Raw genomic sequence first — 12,883 nt, forward strand, 5'->3', positions numbered from 1 at the left:
AAGAGTTTTAATTGGATTAATATACTCCTATTATTATCCAATTAGGTTATTTATTATTATCCTAAATATATTAGATATATAGTGAGATAATAATTAGGATCGGCTACAACATGTGGCTGATCGGCCACAACTTGGTTTGGGGCAAATTTGCCCATTTGCCCAAACAGGGCCCAGATTGTTCCAAGGCCTGAAAATGCCCTTCACGGCCTTTAATTTCGACGATGTTATAATATTTTATATGTAGGATTAATTTATCTAAAAGAATATGGTTTACATGTGGTAGACTTAATTGTTAGCATTTTACTAGATTTTTTTTATAATTGTGTTAGTAATACACTAAATATTTTAGACATAATTAATGTTTGGAAAGTCTGAAGTGACAGTTAAATATATAAAAATCAAACCAGTTTTTTCAAATTTTTGACAACATAGAACCAAAATTGATCTTATATAGAAATATTAGAGTTAGACCTTGTTTTTTTTTTTTTGGTAAGAAGAGTTAGACCTTGTTTAATAACTTCGATAATCACTTAAATTAAAATGTTAAATACTTATTTAATTTAAATGTATTTAATATCGATTATTCAACACTTAAATTAGTCAATTAAAATCATTTATTCTTCTAAGTCAAAAAATTTAACTTAATATTTTAAATTAAATATTATGAATTAATAGTTTTATAACAATTATATCATTTACTTTTAATACTGATGGCTCGAAGTTAAGTGATGATTCAATTTCTGCCGGAGGGGCTATTCGTGATTGTCATAGGGAATGAGTGGCTGGTTTCTGCCATAATATCGGTATAGGTAACACATATGATGTGGTTCTGGTATCTCTCTTGCTTTGAGCAGGGGTTGTCGATCGATTGAGATTGAGTCGGATAATGCCGAGATAGTGGCGGCTATTAATGAGGATAGAAATACTGCGTGTATTGGTCGGAACCTTTTCAAAGGTATCAAGCTGCTTCTCAGGAATTTCGAGTGTGTTCGTCCTCGGCATGTGTTCCGGAAGCAAAATCGGGTTGCTAATTTTATAGCTAGCGGTGTTCATGCTCTTGAACCAGGTGTTACTCATCTTCTGCTCCCGTCGGTTGATATTCGAAGACTGCTACTTCATGGGAGCTGGCTTTTCTAGAATGGTTCCACCTTAATTTCTTTTCTTTTCTTTTATTGTTTCCTTTCTTATTTATCAAAAAAAAAAAAAAATCATTTACTTTTAATATTTATAACGTTCAATCCTTAAAATTTAATATTTATTTTTTTCAACACTTAATTTTCACTTTTATTAAACAACATTTTATATTTGGTCTGTAAGAAATAAATTTACAATTTCTTTTAGAACTAAATAATTAACTCAATTAAATGAAAATCCTAAATTTAATGAAAGTTGTAATTAAATTAAATCAAAACCCTAAATTAGAATGAGTAAGAAATGAGATAATATTGTATACTTGGAGAGTTTTTAATAGTTACCTATTTCCATTTGTCAACAAAGCTCACCACTTTGAGACACATCAGTCTCCCATGCACGCCTACGTGCTCTCCTTACAAACTTCCACCTACGCTCTCTCATTTCTTTATATAACAAGCACCCCCATCCCTCCTCTTCTCATATTGTTCTGCAAATTATGGCATCCGCCGGAAAAGAAGCGACTCCGCCGGGACAACCCATGTCTATGGGACAACACATGCTTGACAAGGGAGCTCAGATGTTGCAGAACCTCAAACCAATTAAGCAAATAAGCCAACATGTTTGCACTTTTGCTATTTACAGCCACGATATGTCTCGCCAGATTGAAACTCACCACTTCATCACTCGCCTCAACCAGGATTTTCTTCAGTGTGCTGTTTATGATTCCGATGACTCCACTGGCCGTCTCATTGGTATTTCATTTCATCTTTCTATTTGATTTCATTTGTATAATATAAACTTAATTTCTTTCTTTTCATACGGCAGGAGTGGAATATATTGTATCAGATAAAATATTTGAAACTTTGCCACCTGACGAGCAAAAACTGTGGCACTCCCATGCTTATGAGGTAAAATCAGGGCTGTTAATTCATCCTCGAGTACCTGAAATGGTAGTGAAACCTGAACTGGAAAACCTGGCCAAAACATATGGAAAATTTTGGTGTACATGGCAGCTTGATAGAGGTACAATTTAATGAATTAATTCTCTTTAAATGTGTTGATTCTAATTGGATTAATGACTGAATTGTGAATTCAGGAGATAGGCTTCCATTAGGTGTACCGTCATTAATGGTATCTCCACAAGCAGTGAATTTGGGGATGGTGTCGCCGACTTTAATTACAAAAAGGGATGCAAAGTACAATATATCGACAGAAGCAATTAAGCAGTCGAGGGTTGAGATTGCGGAGCCAGAGTGGTTGAACCCGCAGGCTGACTACTGGAAGCAGCATGGCAAAGGTTTTGCAATTGATGTTAAGCAGTTTGAAATGGAATCCAAATATCCTATACTATGATCATCCACTGCACTACTGTTTAAGGTTTTGGGGTTGTAAAAATATCTATGCAAGCTTTTGTTACTGTAAAACGGAATTTGTAATTAACTATTTAATGCTTGTATGTATTATTAGTATGATGATCCGATGCAATAATGTGGATATTGTCTGTTTGTTTTGGTCTTTGGACTTTACTATGTATGCCTAATACATTTTAGTGAATATAATCTTCTGTTTGTTTTTTTTTTTTTATTTATTTCTGATGATGCCGGGATTTAGTCCCATCTTTTGGTTTCACTTGTCAATTTCTTTTGGTGGAGAAACCTTTAATCACTCTTGTCGTAATGTCTCGAATCAGTCTTTCCTATTCGAAGAAGTAGTATTGGGTTTCGGATTCCTAGTTAGGATTGGGATCACTCTCGAATCAGTGTTTTCTATTCGAAGTAGTAGTATTGGGTTTCGGATTTCTAGTTGGGATTGGGATCATAGGTTCCTAGTTGGATTGGAATTGGGATTATGGGTAATCTATAGTGGGATTAGGATTATGGGTTCCTAGTCGGATTAGGTTAGATTGGGTATTATAAATATCCTATTATGTAATTTAATCATTGTAATTTGATTTATAGTGAGATTAGGATTATGTCTAATCTATAATGGAATTAGGATTATGGGTTCTTAGTGGGATAGGTTAGATTGGGTATTATAAATATCCTATTATGTAACTTAATCATTGTAATCTGATTTTTGCTTCCTAATAATACTATTCTCCTTCTGTCCGTGGATTAGTCAACACAACGTTGGTGAACCACGTAAATCTGTGTTTTTCGATTGCTTGTTTATTTATTTTTTATTAATTCCGCATAACAAACTGGTATCAGAGCTTACGGTTTCCGATCGGGGTTTTGTTTTCTGGAGAGAAAGATGTCTGTGATGAACGTAAAAATCGAAAAGTTTACTGGGAGAAATAGTTTCAGTCTATGGTAGATCAAGATGCGGGCTTTGTTAAAACAACAAGGTCTGTGGATGTCGTTGTTTTGGGGTTTAGTATCCTATAAACAATTTTTTTAGGATACAAATTTAATGTAAATGAAGTGTTCTTTATATCATTTGTTTTAATGAGATATATGTTTTATAACTATATAAAGGTAATTCCGTAAGTTTGTTTTAAAGTGATTATAAAGTGTTTATACAAGTATGAAGTGTTCATATATTGCATTATACATGATATTTGCCAACAAGGCCAATGCAAACAGTCTTTTGCTACGAAGTATGTTCCATAGATCAAGCCATTGATCCCCAAGGTAAGTGAATATAGCTTTTTATGTCTTACCACAATCTTTTAATAATGGACAAAGTATGTTCCACTTTTGGAGTTCTTTCAGTGCTAACCCATAGGTACAAGGGAATTGCTAATAACGCAACCAGTGCCAAATACTAGTATGAAAAATAAAGCTCAATCCAGAGAAGTGTATATTCAGAGTCATTTCAGAAAAATTCCTTGACTATGTCATTAGCAAAAAAAGGAGTTAGAGCAAATCCAGATAAAGTAAAAGCCATGCGAGGAAAAATGTGAAAAGAGCATCTAAATAAAATGTTGGTCCCTTATAAGGTTGCAAATATAGTTCCAAGGGGGGGGGGGGGGGGGTTAGGAACTATTCTACCTCTTTATTATGATTAGGACAAATTTCTTTTCTTTAAGAAAAGATTATATGACAGCGGCGCTGAGCAATCAGCAAGACACTGGCTTAGTCAACTAGTGACTAGGTCAGTTTCGTTGCTTAAGTCAGGAAATAGCACTTAGAGTCTATTCCTGAACTAATTCGTTGGCAGCGCACAACTCAGCTTGACCTCTTTTACTTGGTCAGTTTTAGTTTGTTTTAAGCAAGCAATATATTAAGGAGTTAAGGGTTAGAAATACTTCACTCAGCGGAGTTATCCAGGTTCGGCTTCTTCTAAGCCTACGTCCTGTCCCCGGAACACGTTCCGAGATTTCCAATTCACTACTGAGCTCTTTAAAGGTAGAGACTCAAAAACCCTTTACAAATCAGAAGCTGAGTATAACAAGAGTACCTTCCTCTATACCTCTACTCACTTCTATTCTAATTCACTAAATACTTAAAAACGAGTACTCAGCTTCTCCTTTCTAATTCTAGAAATGATTAAGATTTTTCCTAAACAACAATTGCTAGAACACCTTAGATGATTGAGGATCAATCACTCTAGACTTTTACACAGATATGAAATTGTTGTGTAAGATTTGCTTTGCTTTTTGTATACAGAACTTTTGTATGCTTTTGATCAGCGTAACGGCTATTGCTCAAAGTTCTGTGTGGACTGAGGATTCTGAATGCTCTATTTATAGAGAGATGTGAGAGCTTCTGGTTATTTCGAATTTCGAAATAACCGTTGGAGGGAAACGGCTTCATGTCGCTTTCACTCAGTCTGTTCAGCAGTTCTCTTAGCCAATCAGATTCCAGCATCTTCTGTTCTTCGGTCAGTGTGGCAGTATGTTCCTCCAAATCGGGTAATGTCAAACAGACAGCTTCCTGCGTCTTCTGTTCTTTACCAACAAAGGAAATACTTGGTCTGGAAGTTGCTTTGTGGTCAGTGGCTGTCTTATACGTTTTGTCGAGACAGCTCAGCAGCTTCATACCGAAGTTGTCTACGTGGATCTTCTCGATCCTTCATTGGTGAGCTGCGTTTCAATACTCAACGGCAGCGTTTTGAAACACGCGGGCTGAGTGGTCTTGGCCTTGTTTGACTTGGGCTTTGACTTCTATATAGGGGTTGGGCCTTATGATCTTTATGTCTTATAACAATTATAAACTCAACATTGAACAAACACATTAGTAACAATAAATCAAAGCATTTAAACTTAATGTGTTATAGAGTATTTAATTATACTTAAATAATTCTGTCAAATCGAAATCTTGTGGAAAGGTGTTTCAACAAACTCCCCCATTTTGATGTTGGCAAAACTATTCAGCAAGGAACTCAGCTTTGAGCTCCCCCATGATAGTTGACCTATTTGATTAAGTAAACTCCCCCGTAAGGGCTGAGCTACTGACTTAGTTTTACTCTAAACATTTTAAGGTTTAATTGAATAAGTCTAAGGTCAGTTTTCAAGTATAGGCCAGCTTATGGGATATATTCTATTTTACTCAGTATTCAGCGGAAGATTTGTATAGTACAAGAGCGCTGAGTAATTAAGTTGTTCAATGGCTTATTTTAGACAAGTTCAAACAGTAATTGTACGCAGCATACATTCAGCAGTTGTTTTACTCATTTACTGAGTTCAATTTTGTACTTAGAAGATGCATTAATGATACTTAGCATGGTAGGATAAATAACACAAGTTGAATTGACGATGCAAGTATTATATTAGATAACATGGGATAGTCAGCATACATAATATATGTTACAAGAAGAAGGAAATAAACTAAGTATAGACTAAGTTTTAATGAACTATCTATTTCTTCTTCTTTTGCTGACTGCCTTCAGCTTGAGTTCTTCGCTGATCTTTCTTCTCCCCCGTTTTGCCAGCACCAGGTGGAGGCAACTTGAAAGAATCCAAAAGAACAGCTTTGGTGAGCTCAGTAGAGAAGGTCTTTAAACGATCAACACTTTCGTCTATTCTATCAAAGATAGGAGCACCGTTGCTGAGGACATTAGGATGAATGCCAATATCAGCAGCACTAAGCATACTGAGCACATAAGCTTGTCCTTTTCCCAGCCATGTGATTGTGTCTGTCAGCGCAGCAAAAGAGTTGTGGAAGGTTTTTAGAAGTGAAGTATCGTAGTGCTCGCGCTGAAGATTCGTATGTCTAACATGGTCAAATATTTTCTGGGAAGTGGTCAGTATTTCATCCTGTTTGAGTTGATCGGTGTCCATTTCCTCTTTGTGAAGGTTTAGTAGACGAACTGCCTCACTTAGTTGCTCCATCGAGCATTGAGATGTGTTTTCAAGCTGAGCATTGGTCTTGTTCTGTTCAGTGTGAAGCTGAGCAAACAACATCTTTAACTCAGAAGAAGTGGCGAGATTGGGATTCACAGCTGACAGGTTCTGGAGCTGGGTAGATAGAGTAGTGAGGCATTGAACATCGGTCAGCTGGATCTCTGCCAGTTTAGCAATCGAATCCTGCCTAGCGTGCTGTGCTTGCGAAGATAGAAGAATACTTAGCAGGTCTTTAAGTTCCTTAACTTCATTGAGAAGTTGTGTTACTTGAGAAGGCTGAGTAGACTCAATGGGAGAAATGGCAGCAGCAGGAGGAGTTGAGTGTTGAATGTCTCGAATCAGGGCCTGCACTGAGTCAATGATTCTTTGACTAGACTCAGTGACATTTGTTGTGGCCTGAGAGATATCAGTTTGACCAGGTAAAGATGCTGGGTCAGGGACTGGAGTTATTGTTGGGTTCTGCCCAAGTGGTTGTTGTTCAGATGTTTGGTGAGCAGGGTCAGCTTCGGTGGAATGGTCAGGTTGGATAGGTTCAGAGCTGACAGGTGCTATGTTTTCTTCGAGAGTTTGCTTGGTTTGGATTGTTGGGTTGACAAGGTTAGGTTGTTCGGCGTGTTCCTGAGTAGAAACAGAGGCTTGTTTTCCTAAGGCCTGGGAAGGCTGAGGAGATGGTGCAGAAGGAACTGGCTTCCTAAAGAAGGCATCTTGACCTTGGAAGGATCATGTACTGGTGCGCGGACTGGTTGGTCTAAGATGCTGGCCTTTACCAGTCTTCTTCTTCTTGGCTTTTGTACAGGAGGAAGATCAGCTTGATTTTCATCATCGTGAGATGGAGAAACGTGTATGTTCTGATCAGCAGTTTGCTGGTCAGTTTGTTCTTGATTGTGTTCAACTCCATCAGCTGACTCAGTGTGAGCTTGGTTAACTTGAGCATTTTCACTGGCGGTCCTTTCAGAGTCAGCTTCCTCCGTTTGCTCCTGTGCATTCCCTTCTTCCTCAGTATCGTCGTTCTCAAGCTCTTCCTTGAGCTGAGTGACGAAATGTTCGTCTAGGTCCACCTCATCTTCCTGTTGCTCAGTTTCTTCAGCACAATGCTGAGCATAATGTGAGTCCGACGTGACAATGAAGTCAAGTGGAAGAGCATGGATGGGTGAAAGGGTAGAAGTCTTTTGCTTCTTCTGAGGAGCACCAGCTGTACCCTCAGTTGCAGGCTCATCTTGCCTGCTGTGCTTTTCAGCTGACTGAGTAGTCTCTAGGTTTGATTCAGCAGCAGATTTGGATTTCTTGGATTGAGGCTCAGTTTCCTTAGATGGGGTGCCAGTAGGCTTCCTTTTTCTGATAGCAGGAGCTTTTGTTCTTTTGCCTTTTGCTGGAACAATCACCTCAGCAGGTAGTTCTTCTTCGGCTTGATCTTCAGGCTGCTCAACGAATTTTCCCTTCTTTAAGGGCTGATTGAATTTGAGAGCACGTAGTGAAGCGGCAGTGATCTCAGATCCCTTAACGCAAGTTTCTCCTTGAAGGTCAACTTTGTGATCAACTAGGATCTTAGTGATCAATGAGCCGAGCCGAATATTGTTTGTGCTGCGCAGAAACCCAGCTATGAGAAACACTGGCATGTTTATTGGTTTGTAGGTCAGCATGTGCCAGATAAAGCACATCTCGAAGTGTGATGCTGAGCTGGTGCAGTTGACCTTTTGGTAGATTAGTTGGACCAGCAAGAAATGGGCCATCTTCTGATGCTGACCCATGGACGAGCTGGATACCTCTCCAATGTACCCAGCAGGCTTACAGAAAGTTTCATCATAGTAGATGTCCTCCTGGTCACCGTTTCTTCTTAATTCGGCACCTTCAGTTTTGAGGCTGAGTAGGGATCCCAAGTATTTTGGGTTGATGAAGATGGTCTTACCCCGTACCTCAGTGACTAAATAGTCATGATTCTTGGGGTCAGCTTTAAGGTTATGGTAGAATTCCATAACGAGGTCAAGGTAGGTTGGGAATCGTAGTGAGAAGAGCTCGGTCCACCCGTTGTTCTTTATCCATTCATAGAACGGTTGTTCTGAGTCGATGAAGGTCTGAGAAACCCAGCGAGAAGGTTCCACTTTCCATTCTCGTACATTCTCGAATACTCGAATGTATTGTCTAGGTTTAGCTGGTTTCCCCTGAGCTTGAATGGCTTTTTCTTTGCCATGACCAGCAGCTTTGGAGGGTGAAGGCTGAGTTGGGGGATTGTTGGTTGTTTGTTCATCGGTGGTGGTTTGGGAATGATCGGCACCGGAGATGTTGAAGGAGGCTTTAGTCATTTTAGAAGTTCTGAAGTTCTTAAGTTCTTAAGTTCTTAAGTTCTTAAGGAAATTCTGAAGCTTTTGAAAGTTCAGTACGCGTAAAGAGAAGGTAGTGGGGAAAAACCCACTATTTATAGATTTTTAATTAAGGTTTCCGTTTGAATTTAGGTCGATTTTGCCCTTGGGTTGTCCAATCGGCAGAAACCCTAACATTTATGACACTTTATGACATATTCAGCGCATGCGTTTTACAGGTGTCATGACGCGTGCGTTTGCATTGAATGCTAATGATTACCTTTACTCAGCATTTGTTGGTACAAACGTTCCATATTCTGAGTAGTTAGTTTTGTGCAACAGATAGTGAGAGTAATTAGTTACTCGGTCTGAGATAACTTAGTCAATGTGCATTAGTTACTGTGCATGTGATTTTGACAGATACTCTTTAAAACACTCAGCATGTTAACATTCAGCATGCATTATATCACATTTTTACTTAGGAATTTAAGACAGTGGATTAAACATACCAATGGCTTCTCTCAGTATGCTGAATTACTCTTGTGCTAGAGGCTTTGTAAAGATATCAGCAAGCTGCTCATCTTCTTGCTGACTGTAGCCCTGAGCTACAAGTCTTGCCTTATTTCTGACTACGTTTCCTTGTTCATCCAGCTTGTTCCTGAAGACCCATCTTGTTCCAATGGTCTTTTGGCTTCTTGGATGTGGCACTAGCTCCCATACATTATTCCTCCTGAATTGGTCGAGTTCCTCTTGCATGGCATTCATCCAGAATTCGTCATGCTCAGCTTCGGCAAAGTTCTTCGGCTCCTGAACTGAGACGAAAGCTACATTGCCGAGATACTTCCTTAGTTGATTCCTTGTCATCAGCGTATTTCCAGCTGAGTCAAGAATTGCATTTTCTGAATGCCCTCTTGGGACTCTTATCTCCTTGGGTAGATTCGTGTCTTGTTCTACTCGTGTTTCAACATTCTCTATAGAGGTAGATTGGTCAGTGAAAGTAATTTTAGGTTCACTCTTACTCTTGGTCAGCCGTTTTGTGAAGGACTCAGTAGCTGGTTCTTGATCAGCAGGTGCTGAGTTTGGTTCATCTTCTATCAGCGGCTGGTATCTTCATGCAGGGTCAGTTTCATCGAATTGCACATGTATAGATTCTTCTAATACTTGGGTTCTCTTATTAAAAACTCTGTATGCTTTGCTGTTTGTTGAGTAGCCTAGAAAGATAGCCTCATCAGCTTTTGAATCAAATTTGGCTAAGCTATCTTTGGTATTTAAAATGAAACATCTACAGCCAAAGGCACGAAAGTATCCAATGTTGGGCTTTCGTCCTTTCCAAAGTTCATAAGGGGTTTTCTTAAGTATAGGTCTAACTAGAGCCCTATTTAGAATATAGCATGCTGTGTTAACAGCTTCTCTCCAAAAATACTTTGGAAGCCTATGCTCATCCAGCATTGTCCTGGCTATTTCAACCAAAGTCCTGTTCTTCCTTTCTACAACCCCATTTTGTTGAGGCGTTCTAGGAGCAGAGAAATTGTGGTCAATGCCGCTGGCTTCACAGAATTCAACAAACTTTTGGTTTTTTGAATTCTCCACCGTTATCACTACGGATATGAGCTAATTTTAGGTCTTTCTCATTTTCAATTTTTCTAACCAAGTTTGAAAATGTCTCAAAGGTCTCATCCTTGCTGGTCAGCAAGATAACCCACGTATACCGAGAGAAGTCATCTACAATGACCAAGGAAAATCTTCTTCCACCCAGACTCAGCGCCTGGACTGGACCAAAGAGATCCAAGTGTAGTAACTCTAACAGACGTTTAGTTGAGACAATGTTTTTACTATGAAAAGATTGTTTGGTTTGTTTTCCAGCTTGGCAAGCGTGGCATAGTTGATCTTTTTGAAATTTAAGTTCAGGCAGTCCCTCAACCAATTGCTTTCTTGCTAATTTGGCCAGGAGGTCCATGCTTACATGACCAAGTCTCCTGTGCCATAGCCAGGAATTTTCTTCCTTTGTGACTAAGCATACAGTTTTTGAAAACTTCTTTTCTAGGTTCAGCATGAAGACATTGTCTATCCGAGGGGCAGTTAAAATTAACTCATTCATTTTTCCCTCATATATTTTACATCCAGTATCATCAAATATAACTTTTCTCCCATTATCATATAGCTGAGCTACGCTGAGTAAGTTATATTTGAGTCCGCTGACTAGGGAGACAGATTCAATAGTGGGATTACCTCCAACGGTGCCTGATCCTACTATCTTACCCTTTCTGTTGTCTCCAAAACTTACGCTTCCTCCTCGTTTACGTTCAAATGTGATGAACTGAGTTTCATCACCTGTCATATGCCTTGAGCATGCACTGTCAATATACCACATTTTTTACTTCTCGGCACATCTCAGGCTTACCTACATTTTGATCAGTTTCCTTTAGGTACCCAATTCTTTTTGGGTCCTGACTTGTTAGGTTCAACAGGTAAAGCATCATATTTTATTTTGTGGCGACATATATTGATAGTATGGCCACTTTTTCCACAGAAGTCACAACTGACCTTCTGTTTAGGACTCTTTACTGACTTGTCAGCACCCCAGTGCTGAGCGTGCCAGCACACCTTAGTGGTGTGTCCTAACTTCCCACAAAAGTCACATTGGACTCTTCGCTGGGGTCTCTGCTGAGTACCTTGGTACTGTGTACCTTGATACTGAGTTCTCAGCGGAAAATTGTTTTTGTTTGGAACCTTTAATTGGTTCTGAATGGTTGTGACATCCTTCCTCAGTTTCTTTGAAACTGACTGGACTTCAGAGACAGACTCATGGATGGTTTTCATATTTTCATGCAAAACTGAGTTGTCCTGAAGAAGATATCTGAGGTCACTTAGTTTGACCTCTTCTACTTCATCACAGCGCCGACTGAGTGCTTTAATCTTCTTGTTACACTTTTTAACAAGTGTATAGAGATCACTCAGGGCGTTACCCATTTCATTTCTGAGTTGAGAGAGTGAGATTACCTCATTAGATTGCTCTTCATTATCTGACTCATCAGATTGGTCAGCATGCTCAAAAATGCATGGCTCAGCAAGTTCGTCAGCCATGAAACATATCTTAGCTGACTCTGTGGCCTCAGCTTCAGTTGATGAAGAATCATCACTGTCACTCCATGTTGCCACCATTGCCTTCTTGCCATTCTTCTTGTCTTTCCTCAGCGTTGGGCAGCTTGACTTGATGTGGCCGGTTTGATGGCACTCAAAGCATGTAATGGGCTTCGAGCTGTCCTTCTTGAATTTGCTGTCACTTGAGTCAGCCTTATACTTGTCAAATTTTCTATAAGGCTTTTTGGAGTATTTGTCATTTCTTTTGAACAGCCTCTTCATTTTCCTCGTGAACATAGCCATCTCCTCATCGTCAGTCGAGCCATCATCAGTTGAGTCAGCTTTCATGACAAGTGATTTTTGCTTCTTGTCTTCGAATTTTTCCTTCACCTCGAAATTCTTCATGGATATTTCATGGGTCAGCAGTGAGCCGATGAGTTCATCATATTTATAGGTGGTTAAATCCTGAGCTTCTTCAACGACTGTCTTCTTGGCTTGCCAGTCCTTAGGAAGACTTCTGAGTATCTTCTTGACTTGTTCTTCTTCAGTGAAGATTTTTCCAAGTCTTTTGAGCTCATTTATGATGTTGGTGAATCTTACATTCATCTCAGAAATCCCCTCATCATTGTTCATTTCGAACAGCTCATACAATCTCATTTGCTGGTTGACCTTGGACTCCTTCACCTTGTTGGTTCCTTCGTAGGTCACCTCCAGCTTCTTCCAGATCTCTTGTGCTGACTCACAACCTGATATTTTGTTGTATTCTGCAGCATCCAGTGCACAGTGAAGCATATTTATAGCCGAAGCATGATTTTGTAGCTTCTTGAGATCATCTTCTGTCCATTCAACCTCAGCTTTAACAATTGACTGGCCAGCAACAACTTTCACAGGTACAAACAGGCCTTGGACTATAGATAGCCAGGCACTCATGTTTGTAGCTTGAATGAAGTTCTTCATCCTATTCTTCCAAAAGGTATAGTTTGACCCGAAGAATAGGGGAGGCCTAGTAATGGACAGCCCCTCAGGTAATATCTGAGTTGTCTGGTTTCCAGGGAGAAACCGAGTGCTGTTTTCACCCATGGTA

General features: G+C 39.3%; 1 protein-coding gene across 1 annotated transcript; it reads left to right on the forward strand.

Annotated features, from left to right (window-relative positions):
- Positions 1 to 1,602: 1,602 nt before the first annotated feature.
- On the forward strand, positions 1,603 to 2,716 carry LOC136232201 (oil body-associated protein 2A-like). Its single transcript, XM_066021244.1, has 3 exons — positions 1,603 to 1,886; positions 1,960 to 2,157; positions 2,231 to 2,716. The coding sequence occupies exons 1-3, from the start codon at positions 1,631 to 1,633 to the stop codon at positions 2,485 to 2,487; spliced, it is 711 nt and encodes a 236-aa protein (XP_065877316.1). The 5' UTR covers positions 1,603 to 1,630; the 3' UTR covers positions 2,488 to 2,716.
- Positions 2,717 to 12,883: the final 10,167 nt, after the last annotated feature.

This window comes from Euphorbia lathyris, chromosome 6 (genome assembly GCF_963576675.1).
Source record: "Euphorbia lathyris chromosome 6, ddEupLath1.1, whole genome shotgun sequence".
In the NCBI taxonomy this organism is placed as follows: domain Eukaryota; kingdom Viridiplantae; phylum Streptophyta; class Magnoliopsida; order Malpighiales; family Euphorbiaceae; genus Euphorbia; species Euphorbia lathyris.

Bases quoted from the DNA above. Each gene is read 5' to 3' on its own strand.
- LOC136232201 (XM_066021244.1), top strand. From the start codon at position 1,631: ATGGCATCCGCCGGAAAAGAAGCGACTCCGCCGGGACAACCCATGTCT. The intron at 1,887-1,959 runs GTATTTCATTTC...TTCATACGGCAG, and splicing joins CTCCACTGGCCGTCTCATTG to GAGTGGAATATATTGTATCA. The intron at 2,158-2,230 runs GTACAATTTAAT...TTGTGAATTCAG, and splicing joins TACATGGCAGCTTGATAGAG to GAGATAGGCTTCCATTAGGT.